Genomic DNA, 26,857 nt, shown 5'->3' with positions numbered 1-26,857 from the left:
AATAAAAATATATCAAATGAAAATTTTGCATTGTTTGTAGTTACAAAATATCTCGAAACCGCTTCTAGGTTTTAGGTATTAGCGGCAATCTATTCGCATGTAAGTTTTCTTTTCTTGAAAAGTGCATGGAGGGGCATTTCTCATACTACCATTATAATTTCTGTATACAGTAAAGCTTCGCGCCATCTAACGCTACGTCGTTTTACAAGAAGGAGAAATTATCGATAAAGTTGAATGAAAAGTTTTTGGTTGGTATTGCAGAGTAAATAAAAGATTTTTTTAGCTTGTATTTAACAGAAAAATGCAATTGAACATGGCATTTTGTTGCATTGCATTGGTTTTGTATTAAAATAAAGGATAGCAACTCGTCGTCAAAAGACAAAATAGAAAAGTACGTAGAATAGCAACCATTGATATGTGATTTTTTAGCAAAACGCGTTAAATTCAGCAGTTTGTGAAATAGTCATACAAACAAATTTGTTATAGCCGCTGTCTTCAATTGCCAAGATAATTTTCCAAAGAATTTGAAAATCGTCCGATTAATCCCGCATGCTTTACTTGGAGAAAAAGAGCTTCCGTCATCTATCCGAGTAGTAAAGTAGCGGTTCACGCTTCACTTTCTTTCTGTCTGTCAGCAGTGCTCGCGAGTGAGTGGCAGTGACCTTTCGAATTTGACACAGAAATCGACTTTGGTTCGCATCTGTCTAAGCCGCAAGAAAAACTGATATCGGTCGTCGAGGCTTTTAGAATTGGAAATCAAGTTAGCCCACGTTTCGAAAAATCGAAAAAAAAAGTTTTCGATTGTAGATCAACGGATGCGCGCTAGCGCAGTACATATAACTAGAACCAACCATCCGTCGACGAAAGAGAAGGGGGAGTTGGGAAGGAACGAAACGGCGCATGCGGGGGCTAGAGTAAGCGCTCATGCCGCGCGCGACCGAGGTTTTTTTTTCACTTTGTGGTCCGTCGTTTAGTCGCAACAGTTACATAGGGTCGGCAACCTCGCTCATTCAAGTTTGCGGCCGTTTATATGTGCGTTGGTGTTTTCCCAGAAGGGTTGTCATAATCAGCTGATCTGCCCAAAGTGAGTACGCAGTTTTTTGTCTGCATACACAATAGAGGTTACACTGCATACACAATAGAGGCTGTCTCTCTCTCTCTCTCTCTCTCTCTCTCTCTCTCTCTCTCTCTCTCTCTCTCTCTCTCTCTCTCTCTCTCTCTCTCTCTCTCTCTCTCTCTCTCTCTCTCTCTCTTCTCTTTCTCGCTTTTTCTCTCTTTCTCGCGGGGGAAGGAGGCTAAGTATAAAAGTGCATTATTTTCTACGTTCCGAGTGAAAAGCTGAATCGACACAAAGAGCTACATTATGATGAATCAAAAATCTAGATTTATCGAGTATAGTTGGCATTGAGACAATTAGATAATAAATTTTTTTTCTATATCCGCCGTTTGTTGAGGCTAGTCGCTGCGCTCTTCCGTGAGTCACGAGTTTTACAAACAAGAATATGTTGTAATAGTGCTCTTAAAGTAAACACAACTGCGTGCATTGAAACATCAAGACGATATTTTTGGTTGATCATCGGCAACGATCCATTGTTTACAAATACGATCTGCAAATAAACAAGGTGGACATACTTTGCACCGTTTTGGACGTCCGCTCTCTCTCTCTCTCTCTCGCAGATAAATACATCTTTTTTATATTTCGCATTCGTATAATATCTGCATTGTGCATCGAAATGCACTCGAGCATAACTGTAAAGTAAGTAGGTTTTGTACTTCGTGCACTGTGAATAATCCGATATTTGTGACTGCAACAATGACATCGCGAACAGAAGGTTAGTTTTTTTTCCTCTCGCACATATCCTCTCACAATACACACAAATAGCACAACAATTAAATCGCGCGTGTGCATGCGCATGATTATAAGCAACCGGTTAGAACTCGCGTACGATGTTGTTACGTAAAAAAAAGGAACGTACATATAAAAGCCGTGCGAAAATTTGAAACTTTGCAGCGAAAGTTGCGAACAACCGTTGCCGGACTTGTGTGCATGAGGAGAAAGAGACTTGGGAGAAAGTTTACGGCGCACATCGTAAAAAGAAGAAAGAAAGAATTGAGAAAGCGTCCACGTATTTGCTGTTGTTTTTTTGCAAAATTTGTTTTTTTTTCTTATGATTTTAGTGGTTAATTATCGGTCATCGAGAGGAAAGCTTTGACAGCGGTAAATTAATAGATTTTTTGCTCAAATCAATAGATTTAAAATCAGTTCACGGCGTATTATTTTCTGGTTCGGATAATTTATCTTTTGTTGGTGTCGTCAAAATTGTTCGCGAATTGCACAGTCGGATTGATAATTGCCGTTGCAAAAAGTTTATTTTTGTAGACCGATAGGTAATTGGCTAGGCTATATTGAGGTAGTGAAGCGGACTTTACTGGTATTATGAATAGCTTTGTAACCGCATTTGATTATTCGATTACCGTTGATTTAACAGTCAATCAACAATGTTGGTATCTAGGATTTTGCAGCGAAATTACCAAGTGAACAAAATAAATTTCAATCTTTAGTAAGCGTCGAATCGATTTTACGATAGTCGAAAATCTAACGAGATGTACAGTCGTAGAATGGTCTAATGCATTTTTCCGACGCTCGTGCGCGAAAGCTTCTCTCCGCAACGTGCGGCTATCTAACAGCAACCTTGAATGTCGTAGCTTCCGGGTGCGACACACGAGCAGTCCTGCCATTTCATCCTGGCAATAAATCGAAAGATTTATTAAAAGTAACGCCGCGGTGTTGTTCAGCTCTTTCACCCACGGCTGGTTTACATGCGTCTCATTTTGCCGCGCGCAACTGCCGTAAACCAGTTCTCTCAATGAATCAGTCCGCGCACCGCGAGAAAAATCCCTTCGCGATATCTCGCGATAAGACGCTCGCTTGCTGTATCGACAGTTCCGATACTGCGAGCGAGACGAAGTGATGAGAAACTGCGGCGAAATGGAAAAAAAGAGGAGTCGTTACAAAACGCGGATGATGATACAGGCGAGATGGAAAAGTCGAGAAGACGAGATTGTAAAAGAGTTTTTGCCGTCCGTGAGATCGCGCAGCTTTTTATCTCCGCGTGCGTGACGAAAAGTAAAAGTGAATCTTTGTCGTGTCGTATTCAATATCACTGACGTCAGAGAGTAACGCCGAAGACAGAGTGAGAGAGAGATAGAGAGAGAGAGAGAGAGAGATAGATTGAATATTTTTCCTCGAACATGCGCAGCGAGATCCTGGTGGCCATTCAATTAGCAGCGTGCAAAAGACTCTTGCTGTCTGCGCGTTTACACACAGAAAAGCCGATCTTTCGCCACTCTCAAAGGCAGAGGAAAGGAAGAAAAAATTATCGCGCGCTTCGCGTTCGCCTTGTAGTTCTCCGGCAAATAAACTGATGCTTGGCTAACTGTCAATCAACGCGGTGTGTATTACTTACGAAATTAAAAAAAAGCAAAAAAAAAAACAAAAAAAATTACCGGCGACACCTTGACACTTTTTCTTTATCGAGCGAGAGCTTTTTATACTATAACGCGTGCAACCAAATGAAATGCGTGAATTGATTCGGCGTTTCTAGAACGGGACGTTGAGATTTTTCGGTGAAACGACCGTTGTACGTCATTATCGCGTCGGAGGAGAAATCTGCGCTTATCTGCGGGACTAGCGATGGGGCGACGAAGGCGATCGACTCTGCACGCAACTGTAACGATTGCCTTTGCAACGCTCTCGCGACCAACGATGTTACTGCCATTGCCGACAATAGAAAGTTGAATTAGGACAAATGCATACTTGTCAAAGCAGGCCAAGGCGGCGCCGTGCGATACGCCGAGAAAATCAAACTTTTGCGCGCGCACGTGTGCGGAATTTGAATTTCCGGTCACGTTGGGGCGTTCCAGTGCGCGTTGATGATCATTCGATATGACGAGCGCATCACACTCGAAGGACTTTCTTTTTTTGTCTTTTTTCTCACGGATGGATGAAGCGCCGTGAATACGAAAACTTAAGAGTGTTCTGGCTGATTTTGCCTTTATTAGGTATTTTCTTGTTTGTTTTGAAGTACAGCGATTCGATTATATATTGTGAACGCGAGAGATCGTAAGAAAGTTGCATGATCAGTGCAAAGCGTATGTCGAGGATTGTGACATGCGCGTCTTTCTAAAAAGACGTACACAAGGTAACATCCGAACGGGTATATGAACGTTGAAAATGAAAATGGAGTTCTTCCAAATAAACGCGAAGCAACGCGTCCTGTTTTCTGACAATGAGTCGTCAATTTTTAGAACGAAGCCCACATTTTGCTCTTCTCCGAAATCTCGCGATCGTTTTGAAAAAGATGAAGCGTCCCGGCATCGAGTGTCGGTGAAGAGCGAACAGGACGTCTTAACGATCGCCCGCGACCGAAGGCTGCCCCGGGATCTTGGTTGTTTTCCTCGTGCATCGAGCCGCATCGGCAATCGGGCATATCGAACGTGTACAAAAGATGCATTGCGCAATCGAAGAGAAGTGAGGCGCGCGCGACCTTGGGAGATAAAATTCAGAGCGCGTCGCCGAATCAATCCGCGCGGAAGTCATACATCTCGTACGCGCGGACGATGGAATCGCCTCGGATGAAGGTTACATTTATTTTCCCGTGCTCGACGCGTGAACTAACGAGGTACCTCTCCGTTCGGAATCCAAACCCGCACAGACGATGCTCGACTCGGCGCGCACGAGCGACGCGTGTACGCGCACTGCACGACGCGCGCGCACACGCTATCTGCCGTTCAATGTCGACGTATCGATAATAAGTCGCCTCAAGAGCGGAAGCGCGCGGAGGATCGATAATCGATTCGCCCGAGAACAAAAGAGAACTTGTCCCCGACGAGGGCCGGGCCGAAGCGAAAAACTTGCGTCGTAGAGGAAATTCCGCGCCGACGCGATTTTCAAAACAACAAGCCTATCGCTGAGGAAGCATTGCCGTCGCTGCGAACGGCAATCTTTCGTTCGCGCGCAATCAGCACTGAAAAGTCAGCGACGCTGACGCTGCGATGCAGGTCGCCGCGATAGGTGCACCCCCGTCCCACCTTTAATTTAAGTGGATTCCGCAAGAGGCGTGCACATTTAAATATTCAACCGTCCGCGATAACTCGAAAACTCGACTCAATCCGCAAGGTCTTCTTATCCGCAGGAAACTCGTGGCTTGTCTCTCGACGCCGCCCAACCCAAACAATATCGTAAGGATTCGCGCTTGGGCCGTCTTAGCTCAGCGTCCGTCGTGTTAATCCGGGTCGACGCTTTATCGTCCGCTTCGTCTTGCGAACAAAGGAAAAGAGAAGAGAGGCGAAACGAACGGATGATATACGCTATGTCTCTTCGATATTCGCTAGAGGCCAGTTCGCCGAATTATAGTTTTTTACCATACGTCGCGCACCTCGCAAACTCCGACGTCGTCTTACGACACAGCGTGAAAGCCTCTTCTATACCGGTCGATAAGCTCGCAACGTCCGAAAGTACCGCCACGGTCGTTCGCGCCATTCGTCTACGCTCGAAAAAGAAAACTCACGCCACGTGTACCGCTCCCCCGGTGTCTTCTTCTTCTGCCTCATTGTTTTGTATTTTTTTTTTTTGCAAAAACGCACGGCCGCTCGGATGAATAATGTCGTGAGCATGTCCAGTGTCCTCGTCGGTGCAGGATCGTCGACCTCTTCTCTTTCGTACGTTACTTCAGTCACGTAGACCCTTAAACTCGTCTTGCGCCTCGCTACACTTCTCTCCGCGTTTCGCAAAGGGATCCACCTTGCTTCGGTCGCTCGTGCGCGCGCCATCGGGGTTTCTCTAGACAAAACGAAAAAACGCCGGCCTTTAATCAACGTGGCGTCGGCACACTCGCCTTTTCCCTTTTCACCGGCGCGCACCGCCAAAGGCCCCCGAGTTCGGCTAAAGCCTGAGGGCAAACGCTCCGATGGCTCGAGCGAAAAGCGCGCGACATTGTTCGATAAATATTGCGAATCTTCACAGGCGTAAACGAACGGAAAACCAGGTCATAATGTAACGCGAAAGGCGAGGGAGGGGGAAGGGGAGAAGAAATAGCCAGCAATTTCTTCGCGTTTAAAAGTCAACTCTAATCATGGAAAGCAGTACGCTCTAACGCTACATCATCAATAGTGTCAAGATCGATACTCGTAACATGTCCAGACGCGTGAGTAGCTCGTGGCTTGTAAAAGTCAGAGGAGAGAGAGAAAAATCTACCGTGGTGGCTGCTATCATCGACGATAAAAACTCACCGAGCGCAAAGACGTGGGTCGGAGGATATAATGCACGTGCACTGTTGCCTTCTTCTGCCACGACGCTCGCGCGTAGCAACCAATTTTTTCCATTTCAAATAGTAAAAAGCTGCGCGTGCGCGCGCCGATTGTTTATTATTTTACGTAACGGGCAATTAGCCTGTCGATTTTTGCATCGACCGGAAGTCGGAATACACTGCTGTCTTTTAGTTGATAATGTGTTGTTTACGTTGATTTCCAGTTCTCATGTCCGTATTTTACTTTTTTTTATTTATTTTTTTCCCCTTCGTCTCTCTGAAAGATAGGTCAGCATATTTCACACGCCACGCTGCCGTGTAATATTCCCCCGTTTTTCGAGACCGCCTTCGAGTACTGCGACGGCGGTGAAACAACGCGGTGATTCACTGAGAGGCCACGTTCCAAGTCCACCCGCGCAAAAAACGTGACTCTATTCGCAAAGGAATACGACCGAGAAAAAGGAGGAGTTCGTTGACCACGTCGAAAAAAACATTGCGAATGTTTTTTTTTGTTTGTTTGTTTTTCTTTTCTTGCTGCGAGGCATTGTCAAGGTCTGCGAGCACTCGGAGCGAAGATAGCGCCCGCAGTGTTTGATTGATAAAGGCGAGTTCTAGCGCGTGAAAGAGGAGCCTCTCGCAGACGCGCACATTGCATCAGCATTATCTCGGCTCGAAACATTTTACGGAGGCTAAGCACGCCCGACTTGCTCTCATGAATATGCGGCGCGCGGGGAGATATTGTTTATTGCTTCGTATTTTTCGTCTTCTTTTCTTTCCTTTTTTTTATTTTATGAATCACTGCCGACACGTGCCGTACATTACGGCGTCGGTCATCCTTTGGGCCTCGTTTGACCTGCTTTATTTCGTCTCCCACAGCGACTTCGCTGCGATTTGCTCTCCGAAACGACGTCGATATCGCGTCAGCATTAGATAATGGAATGCGCCGCACGCGTCAAGGGAAAATAATACAAAAGCTCGAAGTCTGAAGTCTCATGATGATAGATCATTAGCCAGACTTATGCAACTACTGACCGCTAGTTCGCAATGGCGACGCCTAAGAATGTACATAACGACGACGCGATAATCGGGAGGGTTAGTAGAGGGTTAGACATTTGTCGCGGCGTGCTCCGCTTTATTAAAATCAACTTATATCCATTGCGACGCGAGCATTGCCGCGGGTTGTCCACAGCTGCGGCGATCGCTCCGTTCGGCTTTTATTCGACCCCCAAACGCCGCTAATCTTAGCGCGACTTTTGACAAAATTTGTTTCCGAGACGGTTAGTGAAAATCATGCCGTACGTTGCGAAAGTTGACATCCGTACGCGAGCCTTAAAACAAACACTCGCGAGGAGAGAGAGAGAGAGAGAGAGAGAGAGAGAGAGAGAGAGAGAGAGAGAGAGAGAGAGAGAGAGAGAGAGAGAAGAAAAAGGAGCGCAGCGCAGTGGCACGCGATGGGGCTGGATCGGAGCGCATTCTTCTGCCTCGCGCGCTCGAAGCGAAAGAAAAACGTGGAAGTGGGGAACGGTGGCACGTTATCGCCAGCGTATACTATCTGCACGCCTCAACTTTCAAGAGCGCAGTGTCACCGTGGACGCGAACTCCTTCGCTTCTCCATCTCTCGCGCGCACATCCCCGAGCACGGGAGCACGGATCGTCTGTTGCACTCTGTCATTCCCATTGTTTGGTTTTTTCATTTTACCTTTCTGCCTGCGGCTCGGGAACCCAGGAGTGAGTCGATTTTGCGCTTTACAGGGTTATTGTGGAGAATCTGGAGTATTAGTGCCGCGATTTTGATTTAAGTTCTTGTTTTCCGATAATGCGAGGACGGTCTTTTTTTTCTCTTTTGTTTTTATTGAAAGCACGATTTCGACGATGTGACGGTCGGTTTCCGTGTGATATCGCACTTCCTGCCATTCAACGAGAAAGAAAGAAACAAACAAAAAAAACACGTCAAACGGTTGCACGGTGTCTGACGATAGGTCAAGTATCGGGGAAGAGTGAAACAGAAAACGGTCGTGATTTTCACGAGCGCACGCGAGCGATAATCTTGCAAATTTTCTTTACTGTTCTCGCGCTTATTCAAGAGGAAAGTGCGGGCGCGCGAAACAAAGCGCGACAACTAGTGTTTTCAAATCGCGAGCGCTCCTCGGATCGATCGAAAATCGCGAAAGAAAGAGAGAGACTATTCGGAATCATGCCGCTTTGCCGTCAAACGACAGAGAAGCGCGAAGCTTAAAGTGAAATAGATAAAGTTTTCGTGGGGCCTTTACTATTGGCCGACGACGAGGAAGACCGTCGTTCTCGCATGGTTTTCGTTATTCAGGGAGCCGTCTCTCGTTGCGCAATTGATATACAAACCACGTGCAAAGCCGTGACAAACATCGGCGTAATTCAGCGGAAAATTGGCGGGTAATTTACGTGATTGTACGACAAATCGTTCGTTTTCGCGATGAATCGCGCTAATCTATTGTTTTCTTCTCCGCGAGCATAACAAGGAGGACGCAATTTTTTTTCACGGCTATTAAGCTCCCGCCCCTTTACAATTTACCGGGCAGCACAGTGCGCGCGCTCGCCGTGCGTCACCTCAGAGAATTAGATCGCCGCTCGCCCGGTATAACAATCCGCAAATCTGGGCGATATATCGTGCGTGCACTTTCACGCCAAGGCTAGGCGCGCGCAGATACAAGTTCCGAGTGAGGGACGATAAGAAGCACACGATCGCGATAAGATGCGACGATCGGTGTCGCGGCTCGCACGCGCATCCTTGACTTCTGGCCCGATTTTCTGGAAAAAAACAATTGCATTTTTTTCGCGCGTCCCGCGAGCGAGGGGAACGACGATGCGTCGACGCGCTTGTGACCTTTGATGCACATTACGTAAAACGCGATTCGATCGCTGACTCTTTTTTTTCTCCACGAGAGAGAGAGAGAGAGAGAGAGAGAGAGAGAGAGAGAGAGAGAGAGAGAGAATTCAAGCAAAAATCGTTGTTTCCTTTGCATAATCGAGTGAAAGTTTCTCGCGTACACCGATCTCCACGTGAACTTGGCTTTGACTTGGTTTTCGAATCGCGATCGTGAGTTGTTGACCCCTCTCATCGCATGGATCTTGTTTTCATTTCAGAGACGCGCTATGATCCTTCGCCCCGCCGCCACTTGATCGAGCGCAGCGGAGCATATAACTCGTTGGATCACCGTAGCGTTGGAAGCGCAAGAGGAGCGGCCAGAGGAAGAGAGCGCGCGCGCGAGAGATCGTCCTTGGCTCTTAGGAGAGGAACGATCGGCCAACGAAACGGGAGATGGCAAGCAACGCCTCGCCGTCGCGTTCGTCGCTGAGCTGCTGCCAAGTGGACAACGCGAGCCACAACGACGTGCACGAGGCGTGCAACCAGAGCGTCGTGCAGGTGAACAACAACTACTTCATGCAGGAGAAGCACCAGTTTCCCAAGAGGCCCGAGGTTGACCTGCAGTTCAACGACGTGCGGTATCGCGTCACCTCGTGGTCGATGAAGAGACTCCAGCCAGGTTGGTACGCGGGCAACGCTCTCAACGTGCCTCGACCCGTCGGCGTTGACGCGCGTGTCCGATTGGCGCCTTTCGATTCCGCTTTGAGAGAAGCGAGATAACGTTACGCGGCTTCTCGTCCCATTGACCTGATCGTCGAGAAGTCAGGTGGCAGCGCGATTTTTTTTGGCAGGTCATTTTTTTTTTGCCCGGGAGAAAAAGAGAGAAAGAGCAACTTGTTCCAATTTCTCTTCCTCCTCCGGTCGAGCTAGTTTTTCAACTCGTCGGCGCGCGCGGACTCGTGCCATTGTTATTTTTCCTTTTCGAACAACAAATGCGACTGATCGGGCTTGCCTAATGTATTTGGAAAAAATACGTTGGCTGCGGTTTTATAAACGTTACTTTGGAAATTTCGATTTCTCGATGATGGCAAAAAATTAATCTCAAAAGTAGCGTGGGTGGCTACAATTAAATATCGGACGAAGCTTTAATCCCAATTCAGGTGTCACAGAAGAAACTTTTGGTCGGATTATTTTCTTTTTTTCAATAGACTTTACTCTGAGCTTACTCAAAACTTTCTATAATTTATACACGCCATACGCGTGAAAAAAATGTGCAGACTAATGCAGAAAACGCGCACACACGCTCAATAAGACATTCGATTGAATAAAACAAAAAAACCAACAAAAAAAAAACAAAAAAAAACGAAAAACGCAGAAAAGAAAATAGAAAGTTAATCTTACGAAAGTTTATCGTTATCGCAGCATATACTTTCAGGATCTCCGTGAGAGAAATTTTTTTTCGTTACGCAAAAAAATTATAAAATTTCGAAAGACACGCAAAAGTCACAGTCAAAAGAAGAGGGAGCGAGAGAAAGAATATGCTATCGCTGGAAAATGCTGAAGAAATCAGAGCGATAAAATTTCTCTCGGACGCGTCGTCACATTTCTCACGTGCAGTCATCTTTCATTATCGAATTTATGCGCTAATAGCAAAACAGAAAATGTTAGACGTACAAGGAAAATCCAACTGATATTACGTGAACGACTGCTGCGCTCAGCAAATTCACCTCCGTTTCGAAAGAAAAAAATAGCGCAGTATATCGACATCTATCGCTGAGCAGCCGGACGAAGCTCACGTCTGTCAGGCGAACGTGCGTCGTAAGAAAGTGCGCCCGTGCACACGCGCACATATGAGCACGATGAAGTCATCGTTGCGAAAATAATGAAACTTGCATTAGAGAATTAGGTCTGACGTGAGGCGAGACGCGTTAATTTAGCGAAAGTTGGCGGGCGCGATAAACGCGAGCCTTGAGTCGAACGATAACCGAAGCCGATCGTATTAACCGATTTTCAGTTGGCGGCCAGGCATTTTATCGAGACACCTCATTGAGCGTTTACATACAACGCGCCGCGCTCGTCCGTGCGTCGGGCCACGCGACCGAAACTTGCGCGCTCGCTTGCCCGGCCGTTTCGCGGGCGCGCTTGTCGCGAGCGCGACCGAAGAGAGCGTCGTCCACGGCTGACGGACACGCGCGATTTATTCGTGCAGGAAGCCCATTGTCACGTCGCCGTCGAAAAGCGTGGGAACGCGCCCCACGATTTATTCAAGCGAGCGCGCGCTTCGCCTTCTCGAGTCGGCCGGAAGAGACGAACACGTCATACTCAAAGGGCTAGCGCCATGGGAGAACGACACCCGCAATCTCGGCGGCGTGTGTCGCGCGCGGAAACATTCCAGATTGGCAATCGTCGAGCGCGATTGATTAATCGATCGACCGGAAAAGAACTGAGGCACGCGGTTATTTTATTGATATCGGGCGCGAGCGCGGTGTCGAAGATTTATGGTACCGAGCCGCGCGCGCGTCATCGGCGACATGTGCGAGTGCGTATCTATAAATTCGTAACGAAGCCCGAGTGATTCACCGGTAGCTTTGTCTTTCTCGGTCGCTTCGAACACCATTTGCCCGACGCTACGAACATAGCTTCTGCTCATCTTTTCCTTTTTATCTATGCCATTGCGAAATGTGAGTTTGTAGGTCACTTTTATTATCAACGACTCCTCGTTTAATAGCTGTAATTCGCTCCGCGTGCGTCGTACCAGACGGACACGTTTACGTTTCACGCGAAACACATCCCGCGACGAGAGAAATCATGGCTCTTTCAACGGCCACATTCCAAGCGATCGCGAGCTATCGAGCAAATCAATATTAGAACCACGTTAATCACAAGATTTAATTTAAAATAACCATCGTCGCTATTGCCGATCAAGCCGTGCATCTCGTATGCAGAAGCTCTTTGTAGTCGTCGAGTGCATTAATTACAACCACAGCGCGGAGATGCAGTGCGTCAGTAAGCCGTCTACTCTGCTGCAAAAGCCGTATCGGCGCTGCGTAAACGCACACGCGTGCGCCTAATTCGCAATAATGGACGTCGCTTAGTTCAGCCGTGTTCTTTTACTTCCTTATGCGCGCTACTTTTTCTTTCTTCTTACGGTAGCTCATCTTCGTTAGTCGCTCCTGCTTCCGCGATATCGCCCGACGAAACTTTTCAACTTTTCGTGGAATAATTTTACCGTGCAGAGGCGCTTTGACTCGGCCGAGACGCGAGAAAGAAAAAACAAGAAAATGAAAAAACAAAAAAAAAAGAAAAAGAAAAAGAAAAATAGAGTGAACCTCTTTGTCACGGTCAATGCTTTGCGTAATCGCGCATTATACTTTCTGGAGAATAAAAAGTGACGCGCGCGTGAAGACGTTATCACATCCGCGGCGAGATGACGGCGAAGGAGAAATCATCGGCGCTTTATCGTGGCGAGCGTCCAGAAGATTCCTTTTCTTTCTCTCGGGCACGATCGCTTGGTTACGACTCGTCGGCGTCTGACGACCATTTCTCATTTGCCGGACGACGTTTCCATGAAAGGTATGAATTCACGCTCTCGCGAGTATGTATCGTTTCTGCGAGGCGACCTATCAAGTGCTATTGACCCAAGTAATGATTGCCACGTTCGAATTAATGGACTGTTATTACGGAGATTGAAAAATATTCTTGATAACATTCGGTCGACGGGTTAGTGTCCCTATTTTCAACGATCTTTATTTCTCTCCTCTTCTTTTTTTTCTTCAGCGCCGGCTATTCTGCGATTCACTCATTGCTCAATTACGACTCGTTAACTTTTGCATTATCTTTGGAAACGACGAGTGATTCACGTTCAACAGTTACTCACGTACGCGTAGACTTATTTTACATCTGTGTTGAAAATTTTGCTCGTCACACAAAGGCTATTATCAGGAGAGAGAGAGAGAGAGAGAGAGCGAGAGAGAGATGGTGAGAGGGAGAGAAGGAGGGAGGGGAGCAAGATCCATATTGCCTACGATCGCGTATGGTCGCAGTGCGTCAAACATCCTTTCATTAGAAAGAACTGATTGCGCTTATGACGCATGGCTTCATTTTCCACAAAGCGCATCAACGCGATGACAAAACTGTCGTTGTTTTTTTGTGCGCGGCAGCGGCTTAAGAAAAAGTAATTGCGAGATCTCTCGCTAAGAACTTGACACTCTGTTCTACTTTAGTTAACGGTTTTCTAGAGTAGCCTTATCGCATGCAATGAATTACGGATCATTGCGAAATCAAATTTATACTCGCTCGTCATCCACAAAGCTCGTGAATTACTCAATCTCTCGGCCGATAGATAATGCGGCAAATAAGTGTCGTCGTCATAATTGTCGCGCGGTGACGCTTGACGAATACCGAGGAGCATTACATCCGCGAAAAAAGGGGAGTCTGATCGCTTTCACGATTCGCTTGGTTATTTCCAGACCATCTGTTGATGCCGGAAGTGGTATGGAAAAAATGTCGACATTGCAATTCATGGAACGAGAGGAATTTGACTTTTTGTAAGAATGGTATTTTAACATCGACGAAACATTTCTACTGCTTTGGTTTTGACAGTGCGAAAAATTGCCGATTCAATGTTTGCCCACTTCAGTTTAGCGTAAAAATAAACCGTTTTATCTCGACACTCATTGGAAATGGAAAGTCTCGAGAACGAAAAAAAAAATCAAGTTATCGTCGATCAATCCGCACTTTGATGCATCTGACGCGTTCGCGATGAAAGTGAAAAGCCTCGAGAAAATAACTTTTCGCCGATCACCGATACGGTCAAATCAGCAAGAAAACCGGAGGGCGGACGAGAGCAGAGGATAAATCGAGAATTCCATTATTCAACGTCTCTTTATGTAACGATAATACCCGTCAATCATGAGCGACAGTTGACGAATGCTCTATCGATGATATATTGCGTGTTGAGCTACGCGACCTTGAACTTTCCTCCTTATCGTCGCGCGAGCGCACCAAGCCGCGTCGACTCTTCATTTTTTCCCTGCTCCGATCGGAATTCGCTCGGGCTGTCTCGTCTCTTTGACGTTCAAACGACAAATCGATTGCAATTCACATTCTCCTTTTTTTTTCCACTCGGCAGATCGTTACGCATCAGGGACCGAGGTTAATCGCCACGAACGCCATGCTAAGGTGGTTTTTTTGCCCATCGCCTTGATTGTACTCATCAATTGTCACTTCTTTGCGGACGAAGTGCTCCACGATGATTGTTCGGTGCACGACAGTTTTCGACCAACGACACGCTGCCGAGATAAGAGGGCGCGATCGTCGAACTGGTTGATTTCCGTGTTATTGATAGTCGAACTGATAATAACGCAGCGAGCGCCCTGGCAAGTAGAGCGATATCGGCCGAGAGCTCGCGCTCTGTACGCGCGCGACGTTCCTCGCCCTTCCGTGGTCAGTAGCGAGACGACAATACCCGTGGATAGAATCGGAGAAAAGTTTCAGTGTCACGGACGAAACCGCTGTGTGCTGTTGCAGTGACGAGCGAGATACTTCATGGTGTCAGCGGAGAGTTTCGCGCTGGCGAACTCACGGCGATCATGGGACCGTCCGGCGCTGGCAAATCAACTCTACTCAACGTCCTTGCTGGTTACACGTGAGTCGACTTGAGCAGCTTAATTTTTTCGTTTGCGTTTCCTTTTCGCGCGAATTCTTTTTCGGCCTCGATCCTTGACACAGAAAAATTATGTTGCGCTCGCGCCTTCTAGCGCCGCGATATATTGTAGCTCACCTTGGGCGGAAAATTTCATTTGCCCAATTGTCGTCTCGAGCGTCACCTCGCTCTCCGGTGATTACAGTTATCGCCTCATCCGATTCAGTTATCATCGATCTAACGCGCGATCGAGCGGCAAAGCGTGCACTAATACGCATTCGCCGAATATTCGTGGATACTTTGAACTGTCTAGTCGGGATATTACATGCGACGAGAGTGAACGCTTTGGCAGACATTTTTACATCGAAGCCGAACTTTTACGTGGATGAAACTAACAACAGGTGGAATATCTTGTGTGATAATGATTGGACCGAGAGAAAAGTGAATATATTAATGAATATATATATAAAATGAGAAATGAAAATTCACTTTGAGACATATTTCGCGGTGACATATTAAGACATATTAAGCTCGATCGAGAACTCAACCCACTGTGGACGAAAGTTTTTGAAAAGTTTACGAAGAGTTTCAATCTCGTCGATTCGCCCAAACCCAATCTCCGGTCAACTTATCCCAGCAGTTTCGAAAAACAGTCGATAATTGCGTCAGGCTTCGATGAAAAAGAAATCTGCCGAAGCGCAACCGCTCTGCGAAAACGAGACGCGCGCAAGGCCAGGAAAAGCACGCGGCGCGGAAATAATTGGCCGCGCGTGGCGGTGTGGGCCTCACGAGCTTGGGAAACGCGCGGCGCCGATTAGCCAATGTGCCCCCCTCCCCTCCTATACCCGGCTCGCGGGCACACAATGGCCCGCGCACGAAGGAAAAGCTCGCGTTCACGAGCCGACGGGCTCTACCCGTGTGGATCGAGTCGTCGGTGCGAATCCGATTCAGGCATTTCGCTTGAGAAATACCTCGTTTGTTCACTCGATGCGCGCGAGAACGTTGCGGTAAAATAATGAAACAACATTATACCGCGTCTCGCTGAAAGCGTGCAATTAAAAAATTCTCCGAGAAAAACGACACGCTTCTGTCGTCGGCAGCTTGTAATTTCGTACTGCCATCCACGGCCGGATCGAACTCCAATTGCTAAATGCGCCGCGACACTTAATATTATATCCAGGTTACGCGGGACGACCCGTATACATAATTACGCACGCGCGCGCGCGCGCGCGCGAGAGAGAGAGAGAGAGAGAGAGAGAGAGAGAAGTGCGCCGCATCTCCGCTTTCCAATTAATTCGCGGTGGACAGATTCGTGACGAGCGCACAGTTACAGCTCGTTACTTCGCGCTCTGGCAAGAACGGCAAACAGAGTCCTAGGCGCACTCGGGGTCCTCCCTGCGAGAGACGATTCTGACCCACCAACTCTTTCCACGACGGCAGGGTGAAGGGCATGGACGGCGAGATCTTGGTCAACGGCAAGGCGAGGGTGCCGCACAGCGAGACGTGGCGACGCACCTCATGCTACATACAGCAGTATTCGGTGCAACGCACCAGACTCACCGTAGGCGAGGCCATGACGCTCGCCGCCAATCTCAAGCTCGGCTACACCATCAGCTCGGCTTTCAAGCACACGCAGGTCAGTTCTTTCACACGAGTTGTTTTGAGAGAAAAAACAAACCATAAAACAATTGTCACGCGTCGAGGACACGTTTCCTCGACTGACCGGAACATGATGCTGACTTGGAATCAAGATTTCCTTTTATATGGCGTCTTCGTTTGAGAAAAAAGCTGCACCGACAAATGCACAGAAAATAATAATGCTTAAGGTGTGTTGACCGATCTCTTATCAGCGAACACCTAGATTACGTACTTAACCCGCGATCATCAGATAAATCTGTCGCACTCGTCATCTAATTTCCAGTCAGATCAGGTGTCCGGATACTACGAACAATTAAAATGTTGGAAGGTCGATTTGTTTAAACGACAAGACGATGCCGCAGTAAAAATTCTAATCGATCGTCCATTTAAGGATATACGTCGTTGCTCGGTCATCATTTGTCTTCCTTAATTACCAAAATTCCATTCGCGGAGCACGTATTGTGTGGACACGATCTTTGGAGCATGCATTTTATTGGACGCCGCGCACTGCCGAGACTCTACCTCTTCATTTCCATGAGATTCGCGCACGAATGGTCGCAGTTAGATTTCTACGGTCTCGCTGAGCGTATCACGATTCCCCATCCGCGATTGATGCATTTGCCAAGAATAAAAGGAGAGAAGAGCTCATTAAGCGACTCCGACTACGCGGGATTCTTCTCGTTCCGTTAGGGAAACTCGCGTTGTACGACCAGTTGCGTGCCACACAAATTCTGTTTCCCGATTGCGACAGTGAAGGGTCGTCGCGCGTCGCGCAAACATACACTAGCCGATAGACGTCCGCGCGCTCGTCACTGTGAAAAAGAAAAAGGAAACGGGACGCCTTCGTGAGCTTTCGCCGCGCGCTGATGAAAATTCGCGAGCAAACGATCGACACGACGCGAGAATGGCGGGGTTGGGTTGGGAAGATTCATAACGACGAAACGAAAAATTGGCCAACGGCGCCGTCATCGCGTGCATCGCTGACGAGAGAAAGATCGTGTGCGAGTGGCAATATCGCATTTCGGGCGCACGCTTGTGATATCGAACCGTTCGTTTTGTTTGACCGGCGCGCTTCATAAATCCGACTTACATGGTTTTGCGTGGGGATAATGATTGATTGCTTGCTCACTGGATTGACTAATTAGACTGCATTGGGGGAGATTCACTTGGATTATCGGTACGCAGTTCAATACCCCAAGTCTACACATTAAAATGAAAATCCTTGATATAAGAAAAGTGCAACGCGATATTTGCAAGACGGAGATTTTATTAATTTTAGCAGATATTTTTACATTATTTAGCATTGAAGTTCTAGCAAGTTTTCTCTAATATCAAATAATAGCCCGATAAAATTAAGAAATTTCCACTTGTGTGTTCTTATAAATTCAAAACGATGATTAATAATGCAACGATATAAATAAGTATTTGTAGTGTACAATGCAGAAAAGGAAATCCTCAGACTTTCTGTACATTGAAATAAAATTTTTTTAAATAAAAATGTTTCTCAACAGACGAAATTAATTCAAGCAAACAAATTCTAAATAAGCTGTTCAGCGTATAGAAAAATTTGCCGCAAAAAAAAGTTTTATTTTCTCATTGCAATTCTCTGGCACATTACAGACAGTCTAGTGAAATGAATTAGGTCATAAAGCCTCGAAACCCAATCTTTACATGGATTACAGGTGTTGGAACTGCTGGAGATATTAGGATTAAGCCACTGTTACGACACACTCTGCGGCAAACTGTCTGGCGGTCAAAAGAAACGACTTGACGTCGCGCTCGAGTTGCTCAGCAATCCATCAGTATTATTTTTGGACGAGCCCACCACTGGTACGTCACTTTTATCGTTTACAACTCAACTGTCCAGTGGCGCTGCTATCAAACTTTACGACGCCGTTAACAAAAAAAAATTTACGAGCTTCCGCATCTCGTGCGCACTTCGAAGTCGCGTGCCTTCGGGAATTCAAGCGAAAAGAAGCAAAAAACAATTTTATGACATATTCACGAGTAATACGCTTGATAAGTCGTCGTTATTTACTTTTGAGCTGTGCTACTTATATTGACTTTGGGAATCGTGTTAGAGTTGATCGAGATCGTATTCGTTTCGGCACATCTTCTCGTAAAGACGTAATTTCGTTTTGCCGAAATTCAACCAGCAGCAAGCCTTCTTTTTATCGTTATTCGCGGAATTTTCGATGTTTAACGTTACGAACTTTTCAGGATTAGACTCTGCCTCGTGCAGCCAATGCATAGCCCTCCTCCAGCGGCTAGCACGTAGCGAGCATCGAACAGTCGTCTGCACAATTCATCAGCCGAGCGCCTTACAATTCGAAATGTTCGACACGCTGTACGCGTTAGCCGATGGTCACTGCATCTATCGCGGCCCAGTATCGAATCTCGTCAGTCATTTAGCTTCCGTGGGACTTCACTGTCCACCTTACCACAATCCCGCCGATTTCCGTAAGTATTTGTCTATTCTATAAAATAGTCGTGAAATTTTGCGATACGATGCGTCATTGGTTGTTGCCCACAGTGCTCGAGGTAGCGATTGGCGAGTACGGAATCTCGACGGACAAGCTGATCACTGCAGTCAACAAATGTTACGAGAATCAGAAAATGATTGCTCCTCGAGTCAAACCTACGTTAGACGGTACGCATCGAGTGAAATAATAGGATACGTATAATGCGGGTGTTCACTGTAGTCGAAGGCTCTTACACAACTGTGTTTTTTTTTACAGACGACAGTAAAACGGAGAAAAACGAACCACCGCCGCCGGCGGGTTTTCTTGCTCAATGCTACCTGCTCTACAAGCGCCAATTGATGAGCTTGAAACGTGATTATTTTCTGCTGGTCGTCAGGCTGATGTGTCACTTACTCATCGGCATTATATTCGGTTACCTTTACATGGGCAGTGGTTATCGGGCTAACGGTGTCTTAGCCAATTACGTGTATCTTTATGGCTCGCTGCTACTCATTGTTTATACCGGCAAGATGGCTGTGACGTTAGCTTGTGAGTAATTTGAATTTTATATTTGTTATGTTCTCGTTGGTCTGTAACGATAGCTTCTCGTTGACCCAAAATTTGCGTTCGATGATTTTTATTCCACTATATAAGAATTTAGATTTTAAGTGCATAGATTTTAGTTGTTACAATAAGGGAATCATATCTTTACCTAAAAAGTCTTTTAAATATTTTTACAGATGAAACACCAATGTTTCTAATAATTTTATCATTCGTTACAGTTCCTTTGGAAATGCAGATACTAACGAGAGAACATTTCAACCGTTGGTACAGACTAGCACCATATTATATCAGCATGCTACTTATCGAAGTTCCATTTCAAGCCGCATGTGCAGCCACTTATCTGGCTGTCAGTTACTGGCTAACAGGTCAACCATTCGAGACCGAACGGATAATCATGTTCATGGTAGTGAGTATCGCTGCGAGTTTGTGTGCTCAAGCTTGGGGCTTTTTCATTGGGGCGACTACTCCCGTCAAGGTAACGTCTTTCGTAATAAACTCGTAAATATATATGAATGGAGTTGTGGCATTTGTTTTTGAAATACGACTATTTTGGTTGTTTTTATTTTGTAGATCGCAGTGTTCGCTGGTCCTATTATAGCAGTGTTGTTCTCGGTATTTGGCTTCTGCATACGTTACATGGACACACCCAAAGGATTCCGTTGGCTCTTTCACATTTCCTACTTCCGTGCAAGTTTTCACAGTCTTCTCATTACGGTCTACGGTAACAACCGAGATAATCTTTATTGCGAATCAACCCCCGACGAATTGAACTATTGTCATTACATCAAACCAACAATGTTTTTAAAAGAGATGGAAATTGTTAATGCGAACGTCGTGAATAATTTGGCGCTGATCGTTGGTATAGGGGTGCTGATGCATCTACTCACTGCCAGTGCATTGTGGTGTAAACTTAATCGACGGTAGTGTGTTAGTTGTTCGATAAGGAATGAATGCTTTTTTTGTTTTTGTTATGTACTTTTGTAGTTGAACGATCGTTGACTCGTTTTTTTATGTTGTTGTTTATTTTGACGGGTGAGATGCATTTCTTACACTTAGAGTGAAAATGTCAATGATTTTTTCTTTTTCGTAATTAACTACTCTTACGCAACTACCTTCTGTAACGAATATTAGTAAGTTCAGTATTTAAAATGATTCATTATGACTTGAGAAAATTCAAATACTTCAAAGCTCTACCGTAAGCTTTTAGTTGAAAATTGAACAAGAATTTGTTTTTGTCGACTACATTTGGATACGTTTTCTAGGTCGTCAGGCGATTTGCAAAAACACTAGTCTTACAATTTAGTTTAGTGAAAAAAGTGAAAAAACTCCGTGTGTAATTACGTAAGCTCTCAGATTTTTAATGATTTTATACGACAACAAATGTAGATTAATATTTGTTGTGTTTAGCCAATGTTTTGATTTAGTTAGCATAATCAGTCAAAAACTTAAGGGTACTACAATATTATCTACATATGTCAGATGGTATGCAATCCGTACTTTTAAAACTCTTATCGAAAGCTATTTGACTATGTAAAGATAAATATGTAAAATATATTTGTATAATGCGAATATTGGAAGTAAGTGGACGTGGCGATTTGGAGAATCAATTTTTGCACCAATGTTTTTTTTTCTAGTTATTTACACCGCAATCGCATACAAATCGATAATAATTTATAAATATTTAATTGTCAGGTTTGACACATTTTATACAAGATAAAATCGTACTAAACTTATCCAGCTTCTTTTCAGTAAATCATATAAGGTTATTTGATCTCTGATTACAAATTCGAATTGGAAAGTAAATGAAATAATAAAAAAAACTTGCTAGTAATATAGCGATTGCGAAGATGTCTAAGGTTTTACACAAAAATAAAACGTAACTAGTGTTACCATATTATATATAAAATTTTATGTTGTTTTGAAAGAAGAAAGAATAGAATGCCTATGTTCATGTAAACGAATCTCTCTATTCATTTTATTTTAGTAGTCATAATGGCTCTAATTAGTCCATTAGGCCGCGTTTTGATACTTACGTAAACTGGTTGTTTTGCACTGCCGCAACTCAACTCCACGATTATACGCGCCTCCAAGCAGATCACTCTCGCAAGGGATTAAAAGTCTACTATCGAGCGTTCAACTTTTGTTATTCACCTAGAAATAGAATCTTCGATAGATTAATTAAAATTATATCGATCAACTGCGTTCGTGATATTTGATTTAGGCGAGGGTATAATAATCCATAGCTGTTAAATGGATGCGGGAGTTGAGCGCACTTACGTCAACATGAACATCTGAAATCATATTTGCCAACATTTCTTTATAGCAGTAAAAAGAGAGGAATTTATATTGTTTTATAAATTCATATGTTGTATTTCGTATTTTTACGTATGTCACGTACTTGGCGATCATGTGAAACTTTACTTGTATACTTAATAAATTATATATAACTAATATAAAAAACAAATTGTCTTTTTTTACTACCATCTTAGGTCATTCGTTGAATTTATATATACCGAATTTGTATCTTTATTTTAACGATTATCATTTAATTTACATTTTAATGAACGAATATAGATCAAAACATTTATTGGCAAAATTGAAAATTCAAAAACTTAATATGATTTGATAAGAGACGTAGCTGGCAATGTTATTTATTGGTAAATAAATATGCAGTTACGTAGATACTCGTGTTTTTAAAATGTAATCAAAGAAAATAAATTAAATATAAATTCTAAGACGTTTATGGTTGTGAAATGCTGCACAATATTTTATCGTGATTATTAATCTATCGATTTATAGCTTTTATTACCTACTTTATTTATTCATAAATAAACTTTCGCATAGAGCAACATTTAATTAAGAGAGAGAGAGAGAGAGAGAGAGAGAAATTAGTGGTGGGTAGGAATATAATTCACGTGGAAAATATTTACTATTTATTGTTATTTGTTTGATGTATCAATCAATTTATCTATTGATAACGGTAATAGCAGTATACAATCCGGTAGAATACACAATTTTTATAAGCAATTATTGTGAAATATCACAATTTCATTTGCAACGTAAATCTTCCAAAAATACGAACTTGTAAAGTATTTGAACACTGAAAATATTCTTTTGGTAAGAAAAACAAAATCAATTTTGTCATCTATCCAATGAAACGGCAATCGCAGACACTTCCTTTCCAGCCTTTAGCGCAGTAGGGGACGCCGATGTTGCAGGGATAGGCTACGCAATGGGCATCGTAAGAACAAGCTGTACAAAAAATAGAAATTTAATTCGATTGACATTGTTTTTGATATTTAAAAAAATATTCAAGTATTTATGCTTTAACGATAAAAAAAGTAATGCGGCAATAAGTACACTTTGAACCGTAGTACGCATATTACAGTTTTTAAATCGAGTAAGTCAAAATTGAAATAAATGAAAATGAAGATAAATAGCTCGTTGACGAATTCAGCGACAACGTATTTATTTTCAATTTTCAAGATGATTTTAAAATAAATACTACGGGTATAATAAATGCGCAAACACTTTTAGAATATCGTCAAGTATTTTAACATCGTGAAAATTGATAGTTTTGATAAATCGCAACCAAATCGCAACTGAATTGAGCAGTAAGATTTATTTTAAATAGACTAATAAAAGTGTCATTTACTTACGCAAGCTTTGTGCGAAGACGACGCAGAGAGTAACGAGGAAAAGAGTAATCAAGTATTTCATCTTGGTTGATTAGATTTGCTTCAATGCGAAAGTAGCAAGGACAAACTGTATTGTCGAACGAACTTACCCACCGCTTTATACGCCTTTTAAAACGGCCAAAGAATAGATAGAGGTGGTAAAAATTTATTGGTGCAATGTGCGTCGCTGATGTGAATCCCGCGACGTAATCTTGGTTTTTGATAAGCACAAGTGTAACGAGTCGTTTCTTTGCAGCTGATACGAGATTCCTTGTAACCATACCGACTGCATGTGAGAATTAGAATAATCTATTCCGAAAGAGTTTTTTTTAAGAATAAAATCACAGTATGTATATAAAAAAATTAAAAAATTTTGTTCTCAAAAATATTATAACATGTATTTTATTTAATTTTTACATTTTCCATCGTTTTAGCTATTTGTGGTTCTTCAAATATTTATCAATTTATCTAATATTTATCAATGGTCAATTAAGAGTTTGTCAATGGTTTTTATTACGTATACATCGTTAAACCTGGAAATTATGTCAAACATCATGCGCTTAGACTTGTGAATCTGACGCCCAAAAAAATTTTTTAATCATATTTTTGAGTTTTCATAAGCTAAAACGTTTTCTCCCTTTTTCCGGATTATGTCTCCGCTTGAAATTTTATTTTCGGATTTTCCGTTTTTTGGAAAATTGCGAAAAAAAATCGGGTGTTCGTTCAGCGCGCAAAATGCATTAAACATTTTTCTCTTGTTTAAAAAGAAATAATATCGATAGCGGATGATAGCTCCCTATTCCCGGATCACGAAACAATTTTCCTTTTGTCGATTTTCTATCCACAATTGAGGAAAATGTAAAAATTAGTATTATGCGGCAGTTAGTCGATAAAACAGATCAAACATTTGCTAATCACCAGATATCCCTGTATAAGTTCTACAGTGTGTACAGTGCAGTGCTGAGGCTGAGAATCCGATCATTCTCTCGCAAACATCACAAACTTGTTAGGAGTTTAAGAAGTGGAGGAAATAACTTCTAATGTTCGTGATGCTTTAAATACAATACTTCATCCAGCCACCAATAAAGGCTTTATCTACAGAAGAGCAAGATCTTATATGGAAATTTAGATTTTATTTGTCTACTCAAAAAAAAAGCTCTCACTAAATTTGTAAAATGTGATAATTGGCGAGTACCTGGTGAAGAACGTCAAGCTTTAGAAATGCTTTCATCATGGGCTCCTCCTGATCCAGATGATGCACTTGAATTACTTGGTCCAGCATTTACACATCAAGCTGTGAGAAAATATACATTCAGTCGCTTAAATCAAGCACTTAAATCAGATGATGAATTGATGCTTTATTTGCTTCAATTAGTACAAGCATTGAAATATGAAGATTTTGAGAGCACAAAAGCAGCTAGTGAAGTTTTTAGTAGTAAGCGTTTATTAGGTGAAACTAATGATCAAGAATTCAAAAATAATAATGATTTATTTTCATCTAAAAACAATACTATTTCAATAGAATGCAAAAATGATTGTTTCTTAAATCCAAGTCCTCAGAATAACTTAGCTAGCTTTCTCATTACACGTGCTTGTCAAAATTCAACATTAGCTAATTATCTTTACTGGTACCTTTCAATTGAATGTGAAGACCAACTAGATCCAATAATTAGTCTCAAACAAGATACACGTGTAAGAGAAATATATGTTTCTGTTATGAAAATGTTCACCAATGCTCTTTCATTTGGAAACAGTGTTTGACAAAAGAGAAAAGCTTTTTTTGGATAAGCAGAAGGTATTGTGGATCAATTAGTATCTTTAGTCAAGAGAGTAGCACGAGAAAGTGGCAATCGTAAAAGAAAAATAGAAAGATTACGTGCATTGTTAGCAGATGATGCATTATTCAAAGTTAACTTTTCCAATTTTGAACCTATACCATTCCCTCTTGATCCAGATATTTGCATAAAAGCCATAAAACCTGAAAAAGCTACCCTTTCAAATCAGCATTGATGCCATCCAAGTTCACATTCCTTACAACAGCTAATACAGAATATATTGCTATTTTTAAAAATGGTGATGATTTAAGACAAGATCAATTGGTTTTACAAGCAATTGCTTTAATGGATAAGTTGCTGAGGCGAGAAAATTTAGATTTAAAATTGAGTCCCTATAGGGTACTTGCTACAAGTACAAAGCATGGATTTTTACAGTTTATTGAATCAACAGCAGTAGCTGAAGTCTTAGCTAATGAAGGATCAATTCTTAATTTCTTCCGTAAACATCATCCTTCAGAAACTGGACCATATGGTGTGGCATCTGAAATAATGGATACATACATCAGAAGCTGTGCTGGTTACTGTATTATAACATATGTACTTGGAGTTGGCGATCGACACCTTAATAATTTACTTCTTACAACCTCAGGCAAATTATTTCATATTGACTTTGGTTACATCTTAGGTAGAGATCCGAAACCACTACCACCACCAATGAAACTAAGTAAAGAAATGATTGAAGCTATGGGAGGAGTTGGATCTGATCATTATCATGAATTTAGGAAACAATGCTACACAGCGTTTCTGCATTTGCCTCGGCACGCAAACTTAATATTAAATTTATTCTCGTTGATGGTAGATGCAAGTGTTCCAGATATAGCATTAGAACCTGATAAAGCTGTCAAAAAGGTACAGGATAAGTTGCGATTAGATTTGAGCGACGAAGAAGCTGTTCATTATGTACAAAATCTCCTTGATTTATCAATGACTGCTGTTATGGTAGCACTAGTTGAACAATTTCACAAATTTGCACAATATTGGCGAAAATAAAGTGTTTTTATTTTCAAAATTGTATTAAATTTGTTTCAACGTAGCAACAATTTTGCTAATTTTGTGGATAATGATTACGATTAGGTATTTGCATAAAAAATATAAATAATCCAACCTTATTGTTTTATAGTTTTTGATATATTTTATAATACGACATATTGTTCACAATGTTTATCAATAAATATTGTATATGTAACATAAGCAAGAAAAATAAATTATATATTTGTGAGAAAATAAATATTGTTTATTTTAACCTGACCTGTATATTGAAGTATTTTAATAATATGCTACAATGAATTATTACTTTATACTGTTAAGAAGAATGGAAGTAAAATTAAGTTCGTTATTAAATAATTCAACAAATATAAAACTAAGCTATAAGTTTTTGATCAGTGATTGTTTTTTTCAATTTTAACTAGTCAATTCAATTTTTTTATTACTTTGTTCAGAATTATGTTATTTTATATAATTAAAATATTAATTATAAAATTGACATGTTGACAAACTTGTAGAAAACCTTAGAAAAAATTATTTATGTATATGTACATAAAATGTGAATGATTAATTGAGTAGAATTTGAATTACTTATTATAATTACGCACTGTAGAACTCATATAGGGTGTAACGGGGTGAAACCGTTTAATTATTATATTCGCGCGATTACATTAAAAAGACACGCGAAATTGTCAATGCTCACTACTATTCCGGGAGAGCACGAGAAAGTATGCGCCAGTCAACCGATAATCGTTAATAACCTATACTAAATTGAGTGGAAGCTATGTGAGATGAGAGAATCAATGAAAACACTTGTTAGTAAGGTAAATCAGATCTTTTATTATCCCTCAAAATTCACAAAAGGTCGGCCCGCGCGTTTGTTTACATGCACGCTCGCTCGTC

At 42.7% G+C, this 26,857-nt stretch overlaps 1 protein-coding gene and 1 pseudogene across 2 annotated transcripts; both read left to right on the top strand.

Moving 5' to 3' along the window:
- The first annotated feature begins 934 nt into the window (after positions 1-934).
- On the top strand, positions 935-21,911 carry LOC131670686 (ATP-binding cassette sub-family G member 1). Of its 2 annotated transcripts, none has more exons than XM_058946498.1 (10): positions 935-1,084; positions 9,429-9,829; positions 14,680-14,797; positions 16,235-16,430; positions 18,115-18,262; positions 18,653-18,892; positions 18,966-19,082; positions 19,171-19,443; positions 19,677-19,933; positions 20,029-21,911. In XM_058946498.1, exons 2-10 carry the CDS (start codon positions 9,604-9,606, stop codon positions 20,380-20,382), a joined length of 1,929 nt encoding a protein of 642 aa, XP_058802481.1. In that variant the 5' UTR covers positions 935-1,084; positions 9,429-9,603; the 3' UTR covers positions 20,383-21,911. The 2 variants fall into 2 exon arrangements, with proteins under 2 accessions (XP_058802481.1, XP_058802480.1); XM_058946497.1 differs by lacking the exon at positions 935-1,084 and adding an exon at positions 7,891-8,036.
- Positions 21,912-23,448: 1,537 nt separating this feature from the next.
- On the top strand, positions 23,449-25,960 carry LOC131670643 (phosphatidylinositol 3-kinase catalytic subunit type 3-like; annotated as a pseudogene).
- The last annotated feature ends 897 nt before the right edge of the window (positions 25,961-26,857 follow it).

The sequence above is a fragment of the Phymastichus coffea genome, unplaced genomic scaffold (assembly GCF_024137745.1).
Source record: "Phymastichus coffea isolate CEN01 unplaced genomic scaffold, Cenicafe_Pcof_1.1 PCOF00113, whole genome shotgun sequence".
Classification (NCBI taxonomy): Eukaryota; Metazoa; Arthropoda; class Insecta; order Hymenoptera; family Eulophidae; genus Phymastichus; species Phymastichus coffea.
This window is presented reverse-complemented; position numbering and strand designations above follow the sequence as displayed.